We start from the raw sequence: 16,631 nt of genomic DNA on the forward strand, positions 1-16,631 counted from the left end.
ATAATTCCTGTAATAGTCGCAGAGGGCAGGGGTCTGCATTGCCGGGAACCAGGTTTCCTGAAGGGCAATGCAGAGAGCAGGTGTAAAGCTTAACAGTTGCTGTAGCTCAGCCAGGTGGTGGAAAAACCCCTGCAATTCCAGAGGAGTATGATGTCTTCGTGAGACTGGGAAGGCATGGAACATTCAATGAGTCACCTGCTGCCACTGACTTTTTTGCCTGAGCAGTTTATATCCATTGTGTCTGAGGGTCTGGTGAGATCTAGGTCCTCAGCGGACACCAGAATCTCCACCCCCATCCTCAGACGCAGAGGTTGTAGGTAGCGGTGGTGTGGGTTCAAAAATGGCTCTGAGCACTATGGGACTTAACTGCCGAGGTCATCAATCCCCTAGAACTTAGAACTACTTAAACCTAACTAACCTAAGAACATCGCACACAACCATGCCCGGGGCAGGATTCGACCTGCGACCATAGTGGGCGCGCGGTCCCAGACTGTAGCGCCTAGAACCGCTCGGCCACTCCGGCCGGCGGTGGAGTGGGTGCCACCGCAATTTCCTTGGTCTTAGGGGTCTTCTTTTTGGATTTCTCTCGCTGCTCCTTGGGTTTCCCTGGCTGGAAGGACTTCACTGGGTCAGTCTCTGGGACTGAGGATGAGTGTGAAGTCCTGTAACCGGCTGCTTTTGAGTTCTTCAGCCATTGGTGGGCGTCATCTTTCCCACAAGCAGAAACCTGGGAATGGAGAGACCCAAGGAACCCCCTCCTAGCGAGAGAAGCCAAAGAAGACTTACGCTTCTCCAGCTTAGAAGTGGGGACGGATGTCCCCAATGGTTGGGGAGGGGGGGGGGGGGGGGGGATGTGTTGTTCCTGAAGTAGGTGGTGCATGGTGCAGGAGCAACAGGGAGGGAAATGCCCCCCACCATCAAGGGGACAGGTGTAGTCTTCCAGCTCAGAGGTCACTGTGGTTGGCGGAGCTAATGGTGCCAGAACTTTTGCAGTGGCAGTGTAAGACGATGTCATACATACAGGATGAAGGCGTTAAAATTTTCTCTTAGCCTCAGTGTAGCTCAGTTGGTCCAGGTTACTTGTACTCCATGATTTTCCTTTCATTCTGGAGAATTCTGCAGTCTGGCGAGCAAGGCGAATGGTGCTCTCCGCAGTTGACATAAATAGGAGGCAGGGCACATGGAGTATTGGGATGTGATGGGCGTCCACAATCTCGACATGTGATGCTGGAAGTGCAGCGGGAAGGAAGTGCAGCGGGAAGACATATGGCCGAACTTCCAGCACTTAAAAGCACTGCAGCGGGGGAGGGATATAAGGCTTTACATCACAGCAGCAGACCATCACCTTGACCTTCTCAGGTAATGTATCACCCCTGAAGGTCAAGATGAAGGCACCGGTGGCAACATGATTATCCCTCTGACCCCGGTGGACATGCCGGACAGAATGAACACCTCGCCGCTCTACACTGGTGTGCAGTTCATTGTCAGACTGCAAAAGAAGGTCCCTATGAAATATGATACCGTGGGCCAAATTTTAACTCTTATGGGGCATGATTGTTACAGAAACATTCCCCTGATGGCACAAGTGAGTAACATCCGTGACTGAGCAGAGGATGCTGTTTTGACCAAGACTGATGCAGATCTCATTTTGGACAATCCCTCCAACCTCCCCAAACTTGTTCTCAAAATGTTCAACAAAAACTGAGGCTTCATCGTCATGAAAGATTCCCCATCAGCTCTTGAACATACAAGGTACCGGGGCGAATAAGATCTGCTGCCATCCTTAGCCTGACATTCCTTTCATGGTATGGTCAGGGAGGGGAACGATTTGGGGTCGTACTTCTGTGCGGTGAATTGAGCTCATGAACGCTTAGAGACTGCTGGTGTTTCACCACCTGAAAGAGAAGATGGACTACGCTTCATCGTGTGTCATCTGCCCTGATGCCACCCACTCTGACCACAGGCCCTCCCCACAGGCACCACGTAGCCGCAGCAAAGGCCACCTGACAGGATGGCCATTGCCAGGAGTCCCAATGCCCCACCAGGGGTATGGGCATCTACCCCTTGGCATACATGGTGAGTTAACGGCACAGGCATCAGCAGAGCGATCCCTGTGTTGTCAGGGGGCTATAATCAACAGGGTACATGGCGGCACCACTACAATGGACTGGCTACCGTGCTGGACATCAGGTGCAAAGAAGTCCACGGTCATTGTCAATGCAAAAAGCGACACTGCATAGGGCATGGTGGAAAACGCACACAGGAAGGTGTCCTCGCCCAAGAGGTGGAGAACGAGTGGGACTGAAATGCGACGACGAGAAAGTGGGCTGAAGATCTCAATGCACGATGGACACGATGCACCATGTAAGGCGCCCTTCCCCAATTGGCTCGCTCTTCGGAAAAATTTTGAAGAATGGAGGTCAAACCCTACAGAGGACTGAAACATGTGAAACTCCTTTTAGTCACTTCGTACGGCAGGTAGGAATACCTCAGGCCTATTCTTACTGCCAGACCAGCTGAGGGTGGAGTTTGGTCTGTCATCCGCCAATCGTGGTTTAGATTTTCTGTCATTTTCCTAAATCATTTCAGATAAATGCTGCGATAGTTCGATTAACAAGGCCATGAACAACCACTGACCACCTCGCCTACCCTCGTAGAAACATATTTATGTATTCTATGTGCATGTGTTTTTGGTTTAACTATTTTCATTGTGTTATTATGATAAATCTTTTATCACTGTGAGATGATCACTGAATGAATGAAGAAATATTGGTGCGTGTGTGTTTTCATTTTTATATTTTTTACTGACAGAGAGAAATTATCAGCCATCTCTTCCAAAAGTGTGAGTACAGTGCCATAACCACAAGATTGCTTAATGTTTTGTTGTGCTGAGAGTTTTGTTCATTAACAAATTTATTGCCTTCAATTAAGAAAACCCAAAGATTTGTATCACCATTACTTGTGTGTAATTTGGAGTAAAGGAGACCATTCATTCACTGAATAGTAGAAGCACTGAGCTGTCTACAGACATGCAAAATAGACAAAGAGAACTTGCTAGCTTTCGGAAGACATCCTTTATTGAGCTACAGCATGTGCACAAATGCCCATGTCCACCCTCACACACGCATGCATGCGCACGCACACACGCACACACGCACGCACGCACGCACGCACACACACTACATTGTGGCTGCTCCACAAAAAATGCCGGAAATGCATTTTGGCAGGTGGATTAGGGTGGGGTGTGGGTTGCGTCTAGTATGTTTGGTAGAGGGAGAGGCAAGAAGCAGGAAGACCAAGTTGCAGGGATGGTAGCTAGTGACTCAGGGAGGTGGCAGGTTTGCTGGCTAGGAATGTGGGAGGGAGGGGTGGTAGATGTATGGGCTAGGCATGTGATCCACACAAATCAGAAAGGGTCAAGTGCAGTACAAAATGAAGGTGACGTGGAGACATAAATTTGGAGGGGGTGATAGAACAGAGGAAGGAAACTATACTGGGGCCAGGAGGATTAGAGGAGTGAAGGATGTGTTGCAAGGATACCTCCCAGTCATGTAGTTCAGAAAAACTGGTGGTGGAGGAAAAGATCCAGATGGCCTGGGTTGTGATCAAGCAGCCACTGAAATGATCTGCCCAGCTGCATGTTGTGCAGCTGGGTGGTCAACTTTGTTCTCGTTCACAGTTTGTGGTGGCCACTTATTTTGGTGGATAGCTTGTTGGTTATCATATCAGTGTGAAATGCAGTGCAGGGATTACAGCAGAGTTAGTATGTGATATGGCTGATTTCACAGGTGATGTCTGATGGGGTAGGATAAAACTGTGGCAGGACTGGAATAGGAAGGGTTGGGTGGGTACATAGGGGAGGTCTTGCACCTGGGTCTTTCATAGGGATACGGGCCCTGTGTCAAGGGGTTGGGAGTACAAGTGGCACAAGTATGGACTATGATGATATGTACATTGTGCAGGTGAGGTAATAACACTTGGAATGGAGGGAGGAATGGGGGGGCGGGGGGGAACTTAGGTACAGTGTCGCTCACTTCCAGGCATGATTACATGTATATGCATACTTAAAATGAGTGGGTGAATTGACTGGGATCACTGGTGTGTGGGGTATAAGAGACACCTCTCCAGCTGGTGTATCTGTGAAAATAGTAGCTTCAATGACAGTACTTTGCATAGTTTTAATCTTCAAATGGATAGGATTATATAAAGTTTTGGAAAATTGAGATTCCATAGCAGTATTCTAATCACAAACCGATAAGCTACAAATACAAGTTTCCAGTTTTTGTCCCACCTCTATCTGCCTATATCCTCCTCCCCACTCTCTACATCCCCTCCTCATCCTCTCTTTGTCCATTTCATCCACCCCTTCTCCCTGACTATATCTTCCACCCCCTCCCTCTGACCATATCCTTCTCCCCATCTCTGCCTCCCCCTCTTCCTTTTCAACCTGCCCACCAACTCTTTACATCTTCTGCTTGCCTCATGCATATATAGTGCCCAGGGGTACCAGCCACTACACACATAATGGCTATAATACATGCCTACGAAACACAATGCTCACATGGTCCAGAGCAACCACGGGGGATTTTCAAAAATGCCCCCAGACAGCCAGGTGGCACACTGAGAGCAAGCCAAAAGGAAAAGGCCATTGGCCACATCACAAGACAATCGGGCGTCAGTTACTTGGGGGTAGCAGGTCTCTTCCTGAGCAACAGCTATTTAAGGAAACCCAGGGATCACTGCAGACAATTCCCATCAACAAGAGTTGGGTGACTCGTGCACCAACTGCTTGTAGTCCCTCAATTAAGTTCTCGTCAATGTGTCATTGGCGACAACAGCAAAATGCCAAGAAGTAGGCCTCTGCATTGGAAAAGAGCTTTTTTCAAGTGTTAGTCATTTCAGAGTTTAGTTCCACCTCCAGGAAGTCAGGTGGAGCCAAATCTATAGAATTTTATTTTGTTTGTAACTGCAGAAGAGGCAGAGTTAATTTGTAATTTTAAATTGTGGCATACAGATTTTTGGTTTTCGGAAGGACAATAAAGAAGCTATTGTACTCCTACTGCGACTCTTTCAATTAGGAAAGACAGACAGACTTTGCACCCTCCACCCTTCTTTCTGTCCATTTCCTCCTCTCCCCAGTCCATCCTCTCCTGAATCCATCTCAACCTCTCCCCAGCCATGCTCATTGGTATGTGTACCCCTGCAATACAGTTCAATAAATCAGGTGGATAATACTCCCAAAACATGCCACTCACACAGGGCAGGCTACAATCATTTATTTACCCCTGACATACAGACCACTGTGCAAAGGGGGTCAATAAAGCAGTCTTATACTACTACAACATAACATGTTTGTCTGTCAGATTATCCTACACACTGGGATCTGGAAAAGCACTTCTTGCTCTTGTTATGAAAGTTGTTCTGTTAAGTAGGTTGATATGGAAAGCCAGTACTGTTCCCACACAACAAGCCTGCCATACAAGGCAGCCTACAAGCCAAGGGCCGAAAAAAAAAATGTTTTTGCTTGTATCTCCACTCCTACTGAAGCTATGAGGTTATAAATCCAACACTACTGGGGATTTGCAGGGCCTGCTGTTTCTATGCCAAATTTATTTGAAACTTATCCAGTGGCTTGGGAGGAGATACCAGAAAATAAGAAAAACTATCAAAAGCTTTGACATGTTTGGTAACATTGTTAAACAATGCCTTGTCTTTATATACCAATGTAGATAATCACCCTTGTCCCCTGATATTTTAAAAGATGTTCCCCACTCCATGAATTGCCTGGTTTTCATATATCACTGTGTAAGAGAGTTTAGCACTAGTTGGGGCACCCTCTTGAGCTGACGTGTGTGCTATTGTGTCAAATTTTACCTGGTGCTTGTTCCTTTCATAAATTTGCTTTAGTGTAGTGGGATAATTTTTTCCATGAGTATGTGCTACATAGTTATTATTAGAAGACATTTATCGGGTTTTGTTGAAGTTTTTGTAGCATTTTTCTTGTTATTCCATCTTTGATTTTCCATTAATTTCTAAAATTTTAGTATTTTAATTGTGTTCAATTGTCTGATTCATTCTGAAGGTCGAGTGAAGTCTGAAAAAGTTATGATCATTTTGCTGAATCAGTTTCAAGAAATAACATTCAGAGGAGAATCTAGTAAAATGAAGGTAAAGTTGGGTTTGAAGTTTATTAATGTTTTCCAATAAGTTTCAAACAACATAAGTGACCAGACACTTAAGATCTAATGTTTTTCAAGTGATTATATATATTATACATTCACGTTTACAACTGTTTAATTTCTAAAATTTGAATGTAAGATGTATTTCATTTTTTGTCTACTAATTTTGATATTTTGTTTTTATGGGATGAATTTTGAAGCTGCAGGTAATTTCAGTGATTTTACCATCTATGAACATTTCTAAACACAAATAATATGGTTTCCTTTCTTGAATGCAATTCAGTTGATTAGAAGGGAATTTTTATGAAGTGTGGGAAAATAACATGTTTTGGGGGGTGGGGGTGGGGGTGGGGGTGGAGGGGGAGGTGGGGTGGGGGGGGGAGGGGGTGAAACTGACCACACTGAATGTAACTAGAAATTATCTTTGTTTGGTAGAATTCTATGGTAGTTATATGCACTTAATTTTGTAGTTCCAAGATACAGGAAGTTGTTTACATTGATAATTGTGAAAAATATCAAGAAAGCACGTGCCTATGGACTAAACAAAACTGCAAATATTCTCGTAAAATTTTAGAATTTGAACTGTGAATGGAGCATGAAACAAGCATGTGTAAAGTACGTTGTTCCAAAAGTATGTTTTTCAGCAGGGTTTCTCGGATTGAACAGACTATAATATGGTGGCTCAACAGTCTTTTCTTCTCTTTAGGAAAATACACTGATCAGCCATAACACCATAACCACCGACCTCCTATTGTATAAACCTATTCAGGCTATAGCAATATCACCAGGTGAGGAATTACTGCTTGTCAGAAACACACACAGAGCATGTAATATCAGTGCATGTGCTGTCCATATGTAGACTGGGGAAGGCGCACAATCTATCTGAGTTTCACCGAGAGCAGATTATGGCAGCCCGGGGACTTGGCACAAGCATTTCGGAAACTGCATGGCTTGTTGGGTGTTCGAAAAATGCTGTGGTGACTGTCTTCAAATACATGGTGAAACCACATCCAAACATCGCATGGTAGGGCTGCCACACCTTGTGACAGATTTAGGATGTCGTAGGTTGAGCAGGGTGGTAAAACATGTGGTGAACTGAGGAGGAACCAACATCAGAATTTAATGCTGGGCAGAGTGCAAGTGTGTCTGAACACACAGTGCACTGAACATTGCTAACTATTGGCTCCGCAGCTGACAACCCATGCATGTGCCAATGTTAACACCAAATCAGCAACTACAACAGAAATGGTAATGTGACCACTGGCCCTGGACATTGGCACAGTGGCAAAGCATTGCATAGTCTGATGAATCCCGATACCTTCTTCATCATGCCAATAGGAGAGCATGAATCTGTCGTCTTCCAGAGGAACAGCTTTTTGACGCCCGTACTACAGGGCAGAGCAAGTTGGCGGCAGCATCCATGGGTCAGTGGAGCTTGTGCAAGGCACCGTAACAGCCAAGGAGTATTGTGTTGGTGCAGATCATGTACAACCCTTCATGACAATCATGTGTCCCGACGGCAGTGGTGTTTTTCAACAAGATAATGCTTCATGTCACAAGGCCAGGCATGCGACGGAGTGGTTTGAGGAACACAGTGGCGAGTTCCAATTGATGTGGTGGCCCACCAACTCACCAAATCTTAATCCAATTGAACACATCAGGGATGTGACAAAGTGGCTTCACAGCTCACTGCCCCCCCCCCCCCCCCCCCCCCCTGGAATTTACGAGAATTAGATGTGGTGCTAACTCCCTCCAGTGTCCTACCATGCCATGATGCATAGCTGCTGTTATCCATGCAAAAGGAGGGCATACTAGCTATTTGGTGAGTGGTTGTAAATGTTCTGGCTGATCAGTGTATTACACTGTGCATCTTGGGGCTTTCCATTAAATACTCTCCATGCCACGTTGTTCGTCAAAGGGTATCTGGATGGAGTAGAAAGTGAAGAAAAAAAACTGAACAATATGCCTGGAATTGAATGGGGTATGAGCTGCAAGACCAAATGTTAATGAAGATGTATATAGGGGTTATTATAGCAGTCTTTATCACACAATAAAAGGGCAACCAGCTGAAAATTGATCCAATTATGATGAAAGTAACTTGTCGTGATAACACTGTTAAACACACAAAAATCTTTGTACCATTTCTGACATGTGTGTCTAAGGTTGGAACTTCTCTACTGCCCTATGTACGAGGGCAGTTCAATAAGTAATGCAACACATTTTTTTTCTCGGCCAATTTTGGTTGAAAAAACCGGAAATTTCTTGTGGAATATTTTCAAACATTCCCGCTTCGTCTCGTATAGTTTCATTGACTTCCGACAGGTGGCAGCGCTGTACGGAGCTGTTAAAATGGCGTCTGTAACAGATGTGCGTTGCAAACAACGGGCAGTGATCGAGTTTCTTTTGGCGGAAAACCAGGGCATCTCAGATATTCATAGGCGCTTGCAGAATGTCTACGGTGATCTGGCAGTGGACAAAAGCACGGTGAGTCGTTGGGCAAAGCGTGTGTCATTATCGCCGCAAGGTCAAGCAAGACTGTCTGATCTCCCGCGTGAGGGCCGGCCGTGCACAGCTGTGACTCCTGCAATGGCGGAGCGTGCGAACACACTCGTTCGAGATGATCGACGGATCACCATCAAACAACTCAGTGCTCAACTTGACATCTCTGTTGGTAGTGCTGTCACAATTGTTCACCAGTTGGGATATTCAAAGGTTTGTTCCCGCTGGGTCCCTCGTTGTCGAACCGAACACCATAAAGAGCAAAGGAGAACCATCTGTGCGGAACTGCTTGCTCGTCATGTGGCTGAGGGTGACAATTTCTTGTCAAAGATTGTTACAGGTGATGAAACATGGGTTCATCACTTCGAACCTGAAACAAAACGGCAATCAATGGAGTGGCGCCACACCCACTCCCCTACCAAGAAAAAGTTTAAAGCCATACCCTCAGCCGGTAAAGTCATGGTTACAGTCTTCTGGGACGCTGAAGGGGTTATTCTGTTCGATGTCCTTCCCCATGGTCAAACGATGAACTCTGAAGTGTATTGTGCTACTCTTCAGAAATTGAAGAAACGACTTCAGCGTGTCCGTAGGCACAAAAATCAGAACGAACTTCTCCTTCTTCATGACAATGCAAGACCTCACACAAGTCTTCGCACCCGAGAGGATCTCACAAAACTTCAGTGGACTGTTCTTCCTCATGCACCCTACAGCCCCGATCTCGCACCGTCGGATTTCCATATGTTTGGCCCAATGAAGGACGCAATCCGTGGGATGCACTACGCGGATGAAGAAGAAGTTATTGATGCAGTACGACGTTGGCTCCGACATTGACCAGTGGAATGGTTCCGTGCAGGCATACAGGCCCTCATTTCAAGGTGGCGTAAGGCCGTAGCATTGAATGGAGATTACGTTGAAAAATAGTGTTGTGTAGCTAAAAGATTGGGGAATAACCTGGTGTATTTCAATGCTGAATAAAACAACCCCTGTTTCAGAAAAAAAATGTGTTGCATTACTTATTGAACTGCCCTCGTAGTATATAAAGCGGCTCATTTATATGACAACTGAAGAGAGGGAGGAGTGACAGGAGCTCCATTTTACACAGAACTGTGTTGCAGTAGAGGAACACCTTACAATGTTTTGATATCGTGACATTTACTGACCAGTTCAAATCGGTGTTTCTAACACAAATCAGTTATCTGTATGGGGCAAAAAATTCCTAACAGGTGACAACTTACCAAACTTTACAGACAACGCATTTCAGCTATATAATAAAAATGATGTTTTTTATCCCTTCCAGCCAATGCTACTCATCTACATCAATCAGTAGATATTCACTTTTTTTTTAGGCCATAGAAAAAAAAAGGGGACGAAATTTTTTTAACAGCAGGAAGAAAGGTCACTCCAAGACATCTGCTGTAGAACAGAGTCTATATCCAAACTGTTACAACATATGCTTAATGTACCACCACAAATGCAACAGATCATCAATGACTTTGAAGCCACAGTAATCTTTCCATCAGATATATATAATCTCCGGAAGATAATTCCCAGAAGAGAAGGAACACTACCTTATAGACATCTTCACATGCCCAGGTTGATTAAAGAAACAGTTGTGGAATTTCTAAGCCAAAGGACACAGTTGTCTTGAGCACCTAGCTCGGCGGCCCACATGCAATGGAGATATCTTAGACATTGCAGCTACAAATAAGCTGGATCTTATCAACAATATCAGTACAGAAATGGGGATTAATGATCACAATGCCATTATAGCAATTATGGTTACAAAAGTTAAAAAAACAGTCAAGAAGGCTCGGAGAGTGTTTCTGCTAGATAGAACAGATAAACAGTTGTTAGCATTCCACTTAGAGAATGGACTGACGTCACTTAGTGCTAATAGGAAGGATGTAGAGGGATTATGGGTGAAGTTCAAGCAGAATATAAATCATGGTCTGGAAAGTTATATTCGTAGTTAGTGCATAAAGGATGGAATAAAACCACCATAGTTTAATAACAAAATATGGAATATGCTGAGGAAGCAAAACCTATTGAATTCTCAGTTCAAAAGAGAACACCCAAATGATGACAGGCAAAAGTTGGTAGATTCACGCACCTTTCAGTAGATCTACGCACGAAACACACAACTAACAACCCCCTTAATACCTTAGCAAACCATCTGGCTGAGAACCCAAGAAAATTCTGGTCATATGTAAAATCACTAATAGGCTCTAAGGCTTCTGTTCCGTCTCTTGTTGTCTGGTGAGGAAGTTGAAGTTAGCAAAACGAGAGCCGAAGTTTTCAATTTTGTGTTCAAGAAATCATACACAGGAGTATCATACAAACATACAGTCATTTAACCAATGGACAGACTCCCGTATGCACAACACAATAATAAGCATGCCTGGTGTAGAGAAACAACCGAAAGATTTGAAAGCAAATAATCTCAGTTCGAATGTGATGAATTTTCTTGATACTAAAAAGCATATGCCCACGAATCAGCACGGTTTTAGAAAGCATCGCTTATGCTAAACTCATCTTGCCCTTTTCTCCCATGATGTACTGCGAACTATGGATTAACGGCAACAGGCAGGTTCCATATTTCTAGATTTCCAAGAAGCATTTGACACGATGCCCCATTGCAGGCTGTTACTGAAGGTACAAGCACATGGAATAGGTTCCAACATACCTGATTGGCTCAAAGACTTCTTAAGTATTAGAGCCCAGTACACTGTCCTTGACAGCAAGTGTTCATGAAGGACAAGGGTATCATCATGAATGCCCCAGAGAAGTGTGACAGGACAGCTGTTGTTCTCTACATATACATAAATGATTTGGCAGATGGGCTGGGCAGCAACCTGTGGTTGTCTGCTGATGACGCTGTGGTGTACAATGAGGTGTTAGGAGGATGCAATATGACTTAGACCAAAATTATGATTGGTGTGATGAGTGACAGCAAGCTCTAAATGTGGGAAAATTTAAGTTAATGCAGATAAGTAGGAAAAAATGTGAATGAGTATAAATATCTGGGCATGACGTTTCAAAGCTTTGTGAAATGGAACAAGCATGTGAGGACTGTGGTAGGTGAACGGCTGACTTGAGTTTATTGGGGGAATTTTGGGAAAGTGTGTCTCACCTGTAATAGGTCCGCATATAGGATGCTGGTGCAACCTATTCTTGATTGAAGCAGGACATCAAAGCAATTCAGAGGTGGGCTGCTTGATTTATTACCAGTAGCTTCAACAAAACATAAGCATTACAAAGATGCTTCAGGAGCTCAAATGTAAATCCCTGGATAGATGGCGATGTTCTTTACGAGGAACACTATTGAGAAAATTCAAAGCACCAGTATTTGAAGCGACTCCTGGTCGATTCTACCACCTTGTGCATAAGGATCATGAAGATAAGGTATGAGAAATTAGGGCTCACACGGAGGCATATACTGTCCTATTCTTCCCTTGCGTTATTTGTGAATGGAAAAGGAAAGGAAATGACTAGTAGTGGTACTGGGCACCCTCCACCATGCATCATACGGTGGCTTGCAGAGTATCTATGTAGGTGTAGCTCTGATAAAGTCTTCACCCATTAACGCAGAGGAAGTCAAAAATACACTATGTTTCAATCCTTGTCAGACAGTTTCAACATAAACACTCTCCTCAAATACAAATTATGGTGCCAGTTCCATAAAATCAAAGTCACCTGTAATACTATTTATTTCTCCGGCAAACAGCAACATTCTACTGACACAAAGAAAACTGTAAAACCCATACGAGAAGAAATTGCACCTGCACAACCTGTAAAGTGGTGGAAGAAAGTGATTGTGCTATGATTTTGACGTTAAATTCATACGCTGTAGAGATAAAATTCCAGATGCATTTTACTTTCTTTGGTCAATACTTCACTCATTGAGATTAGTCAATTAATAAATGTAGTAAGTGATTTCTGTACTCCTGAAATACTAACTTCTCAACAGAAATCTAACTTCATTCAAATTTTGTGTTCAAGAGTACAGTGTTTACTGAAATGCAAAAATAAAATTGATTTTATAGTGCTCATACAGAGTATTCTAGTGTAAGACTGTGGTACAAATAAGTTATTTCTGTTTTATTTTTCTATGTGTTTGAAGCTAATTTCATTCTCATCACTTAAAGAGTGGGATTTCTATAAAAGCTGTGTTTCAAACATTTTCTTTAACATATAATATAATCAATTTTGTGTGTGTCTTAGTGTGACAACTGTATATAGCTGCCTTGTTACATGTTAACCTTCATGCCATGTCTTTTTCTTTTTTAAAATACTAACGTCCTGTGCATTAAAATGTGTATGTGGTCACCTTTGTTCCTGATGAGAGGAACATAACTGAACAATTTTTTAAAGTGTTTTTTATAATACTGAAATTCAGTGTGTTTCAATTCCTCAGATACACATGATCATGTTTTCAGGCGGAATAAAAAGATCTTAAGCGGTACAGTAGCATAAAGGTAAGAATCGGGCATCTTCACCTCAGTTTTGGTAGCAATGTGATGACCTCAAAAACATATTAATTCATCGTTAACAAAACACCTATGAAAACAATGTCTCTGCGTAATCTAATTAAATAAATCGTGCCAAATCACTAGCAAAGCATTTATGGCACCTAAACAAAATAAATAATGTCTAACAGTTTTAAAATGTTTCAACACTGACATACTGTGCTTTTCCAAGAAGTTTACAAATAGTTCAAATGGCAGAATGAAATTGTTACTGTTGATCTGCAATGGGCAATGTTAACATTACGAAGTATTTGGTAGCAACTCTCCTTCCAGAACGTTGTAAAGGCGATTGTGTTGCACAGGACAAGCTGTAGAGTATCTCTTATTTCGATAAAATAAAATCTGCATCAGTGAGAGTAGCCTGCTGATTTTGTAAATGTTTGTAAGTCAGTATCATACTATTTTCCATTATTCCTTCGATACAATGGAGAACTCATGTTTTGCAAATTCATTATCGCGTCAGCTGTGAAAAAGTGTGCGATAAATAGTCTATCGTGTTTCGCATCCGTGATGGACTGTGGAATATTTACACGCATGGAAAATGACAATACCTGTTTGACAGTGCGTACTAAACAAATAATACTCACACGATAAAGTTCACTAGCAACTGGTTGCTTTGGCACATGTCCATTGTAAATTTTATCAATGGTTTCTTCCCAGAATTTCAGCCTCATTTGACCAATACGTGGATCACTCACGCTATCCTGAACTCTTGCTGTCTCGATGTTAAATGCACGGATTGCAAAAGCAGAAGTCCGAATATCGTTAGGGAGGAGTAACGTACACAAGAAATTCTCGTAGTCGAAGTTTCTGCAAATTAGAAACACTGAAAGTAGTAAGAGAAATTATTCATCACATTTATGGCACTGACGAGTAATCTTTAATAACAGAGGTTATGAACGACTTACTTAACCATATTCACGCAATACCCTGAAGAAGTTTCTTTGGAAGTACTATATTTCATTAATGACTTCTTACATACTTCGCTGCGTGGCACTGCATAACCATAAGTTCTGCGTAAACTACCGAAGCACTTCATTTGAGCGTTTGAGCTCGCCGCCTGTGCACACCCGGTTCCCCCTATCTCCCCAACTGCAACGATCAACATGCGTATTGTACCAAGCTGCAGCGTGCTTGCATTACACTGGGTCCTCGAGTTCTCGCGTTTTGAGTTTCATGTAGCCCCTAGGCAATAGAAACTATCAGATAAAATAGCTGGAAAAGCCGTCGAGATGCTCAAGTATTATGCCACGAAGAGAAATATTACTTCTGAGCCGAAGAAAATTATATTTTCCTTCATCGTGCCAATTATAAAACTGCCATTTGATACTTTTTTTGCACACTTCAGCTATTACAGAGAAAGGCGCAAAAAAAGAAAAAAAGAAAAAAAGGGAAACCGTATTCTTTCTGTGTGGTGATTATCTTCTTTACCAAATATTAACACAAACGGTTTAACAGCAGAAACTCCAAATCACATTTAGGCTACTCAAAAAATTGATGTACTGCAGTTTATACTTTCCGAATTTGTATACATAAAGGTAGTTTGCTTACATGAAGGTTGGCTCAAAAAAGAATGCTTAGAGGTTTTAAATAAAATAAATGATTTTAAACAAGCCAGCGGCTTTTGAAGAAATGTCACATTTCCTGGAGTACCAAACTTTGTCTCCATAAATTATAAAGTGAACAGTTTCAATCAAGAATGTATTTTTGGAACTAGTTGTGGAGAGCTATGTGATTTAAATACTGTCATAATATTATGTTACAGAATTCCTGGACGTTCTGTCACCAAATTTTTCTGAGAAAAACTTAACAAGAAAGCAAGAAAAAGATTGTGGTTGCAGTAGAGTTCTATCTAAAAACATTGCAGCAGTTGAAACCAGTGACACTGTCAAATTTTGTGTTTTAATCCAGAAATCCAGGTTTAAGTTAAATCTCATTGTGTGGACTAGAGACAACTTCCAGCTAACAATCTGCTTCGATAACATTCTTACTAATTATGAGTCTGACAACACAGGGAAGTTTTCCCTAGATTTAGGGATATCTGATCACTCAGCTTTGTTTACAGATACCCCAAAAACAGAGAAACTAAACTCTGATCTGATATAAGAAGGAATTCCAGTAAAGAAATTTTAGATTTGTTCAGTGATAAGTTAAGCATTATAAACCTGCCTTTAGACCAATACGCTTCCAAGTTACAAAAACTTTGATAAATTTTTAATTTGTTTGTAGATTTATTCAATGAAACATTTCCTCCAAAATCCTATCAAAAGAGAAATTCATGTTAAGCACTATGAGACTTTAATTTAAAAAATTTGTACTGGAAAAAAACTGGCAAGCAGTATTTTCATAAGCAAACAAAGTGAAATCAGAGCAGGGAGTAAATGTTAAATGTCAATGCATTTGGCAGATTAAGATAAAGGATGATATTATTGTAAATCCTGTTAAAGTGTCAAATTGCGTCAATGAAGTCTTTGTTAATGTAGCAAAATATGATGTAGGTTGTAATACCACCAGTATTATGAAAAGGATAGATTGTTATTCACTGTAAAGATGCCGTGTTGAGTTGCAAAAATGGAAAAACTGTTACACATTAAGTTTTTGGCCAAAGCCTTCTTTAGAAAGGGAAAACACACACATTCACACAAGTAAGTACTTCTCATGCACACATGACCACTATCTCCAACTGTTCTGGCTCCAGTCAATGGAAATCTCATCATGGATGATTATATAATTAAAGAAACTTGGCAGCCTTACATTGATGAGCTGTGAAAGATATGCAGCATACGTAAGAAGAATTTGCTGTATCATGTAATGGCCATGAAAAGGTATGGACAATCATTGGGACATGGAAGGGAAACAGTTGCAGATAATCCATCATTTGAAACATCTTGACAGTGTTGTCTCTGATACTGGTTCTACAGACAAAGAAATCATGCAGAGATCCATGCAGGTAGTAACTTCCATGAAATTGTTAAAGATCTAATGTGGAACGAAGAAGTACTGCTAAAATATAAGACAGTCGTCTATGAAACCTATTGTATTCTCATTCTAACACATGGTTGTGAAACACAGACCATGAGAAATAAAGAATAAAGACATCAGCAGAATTCAGGCAGCTGAGATGAGGTTTTTCCATAGCAGAATTGGAGAGATATGGAGGGATAGAAACTGTAATGTGGAAATATGAAAACAGGCTCAAGATATAAGGCTACAAGACAAAATAACCTCACAGTGACTGAAATGGTATGGACATACGTGATGCTTGGATGCCAACAGGCTACAAAGTGTAATTTATAAAATAAAAGTCAGAAATAGAAGACTAAATCTATATCTACATACATACTCCACAAGCTGCTACACAGTGCATGGCAGAGCGTAGCCTGTATGACCACTAGTCATTCCCTTTTTCATTCTGCTCGCAAACAGA

The 16,631-nt window shown here is 42.1% G+C and overlaps 1 protein-coding gene across 5 annotated transcripts in view; it reads right to left on the minus strand.

The window, feature by feature from the left end:
* LOC124777624 (NADH dehydrogenase (ubiquinone) complex I, assembly factor 6) overlaps positions 1 to 14,481 on the minus strand; it is a 90,578-nt gene extending 76,097 nt beyond the window's left edge. For 3 of the 5 annotated variants that reach the window (XR_007015758.1, XM_047253096.1, XM_047253097.1), the window contains exons 1-2: positions 14,113 to 14,478; positions 13,792 to 14,014 (exon numbers count right to left, since the gene is read on the minus strand). Coding sequence is in view for 4 of the 5 variants with exons in the window: in XM_047253096.1 (XP_047109052.1) it covers positions 13,792 to 14,014; positions 14,113 to 14,312 (423 nt within the window). In the remaining variant the exon portion in view is untranslated. Of the gene's footprint in view, positions 1 to 13,791; positions 14,031 to 14,112 lie in introns of all 5 variants that reach the window. The other 2 variants (XM_047253098.1, XM_047253094.1) reach the window with 2 other exon arrangements.
* Between the last annotated feature and the right edge of the window lie 2,150 nt (positions 14,482 to 16,631).

The sequence above is a fragment of the Schistocerca piceifrons genome, chromosome 2, assembly GCF_021461385.2.
Source record: "Schistocerca piceifrons isolate TAMUIC-IGC-003096 chromosome 2, iqSchPice1.1, whole genome shotgun sequence".
Lineage (NCBI taxonomy): Eukaryota > Metazoa > Arthropoda > Insecta > Orthoptera > Acrididae > Schistocerca > Schistocerca piceifrons.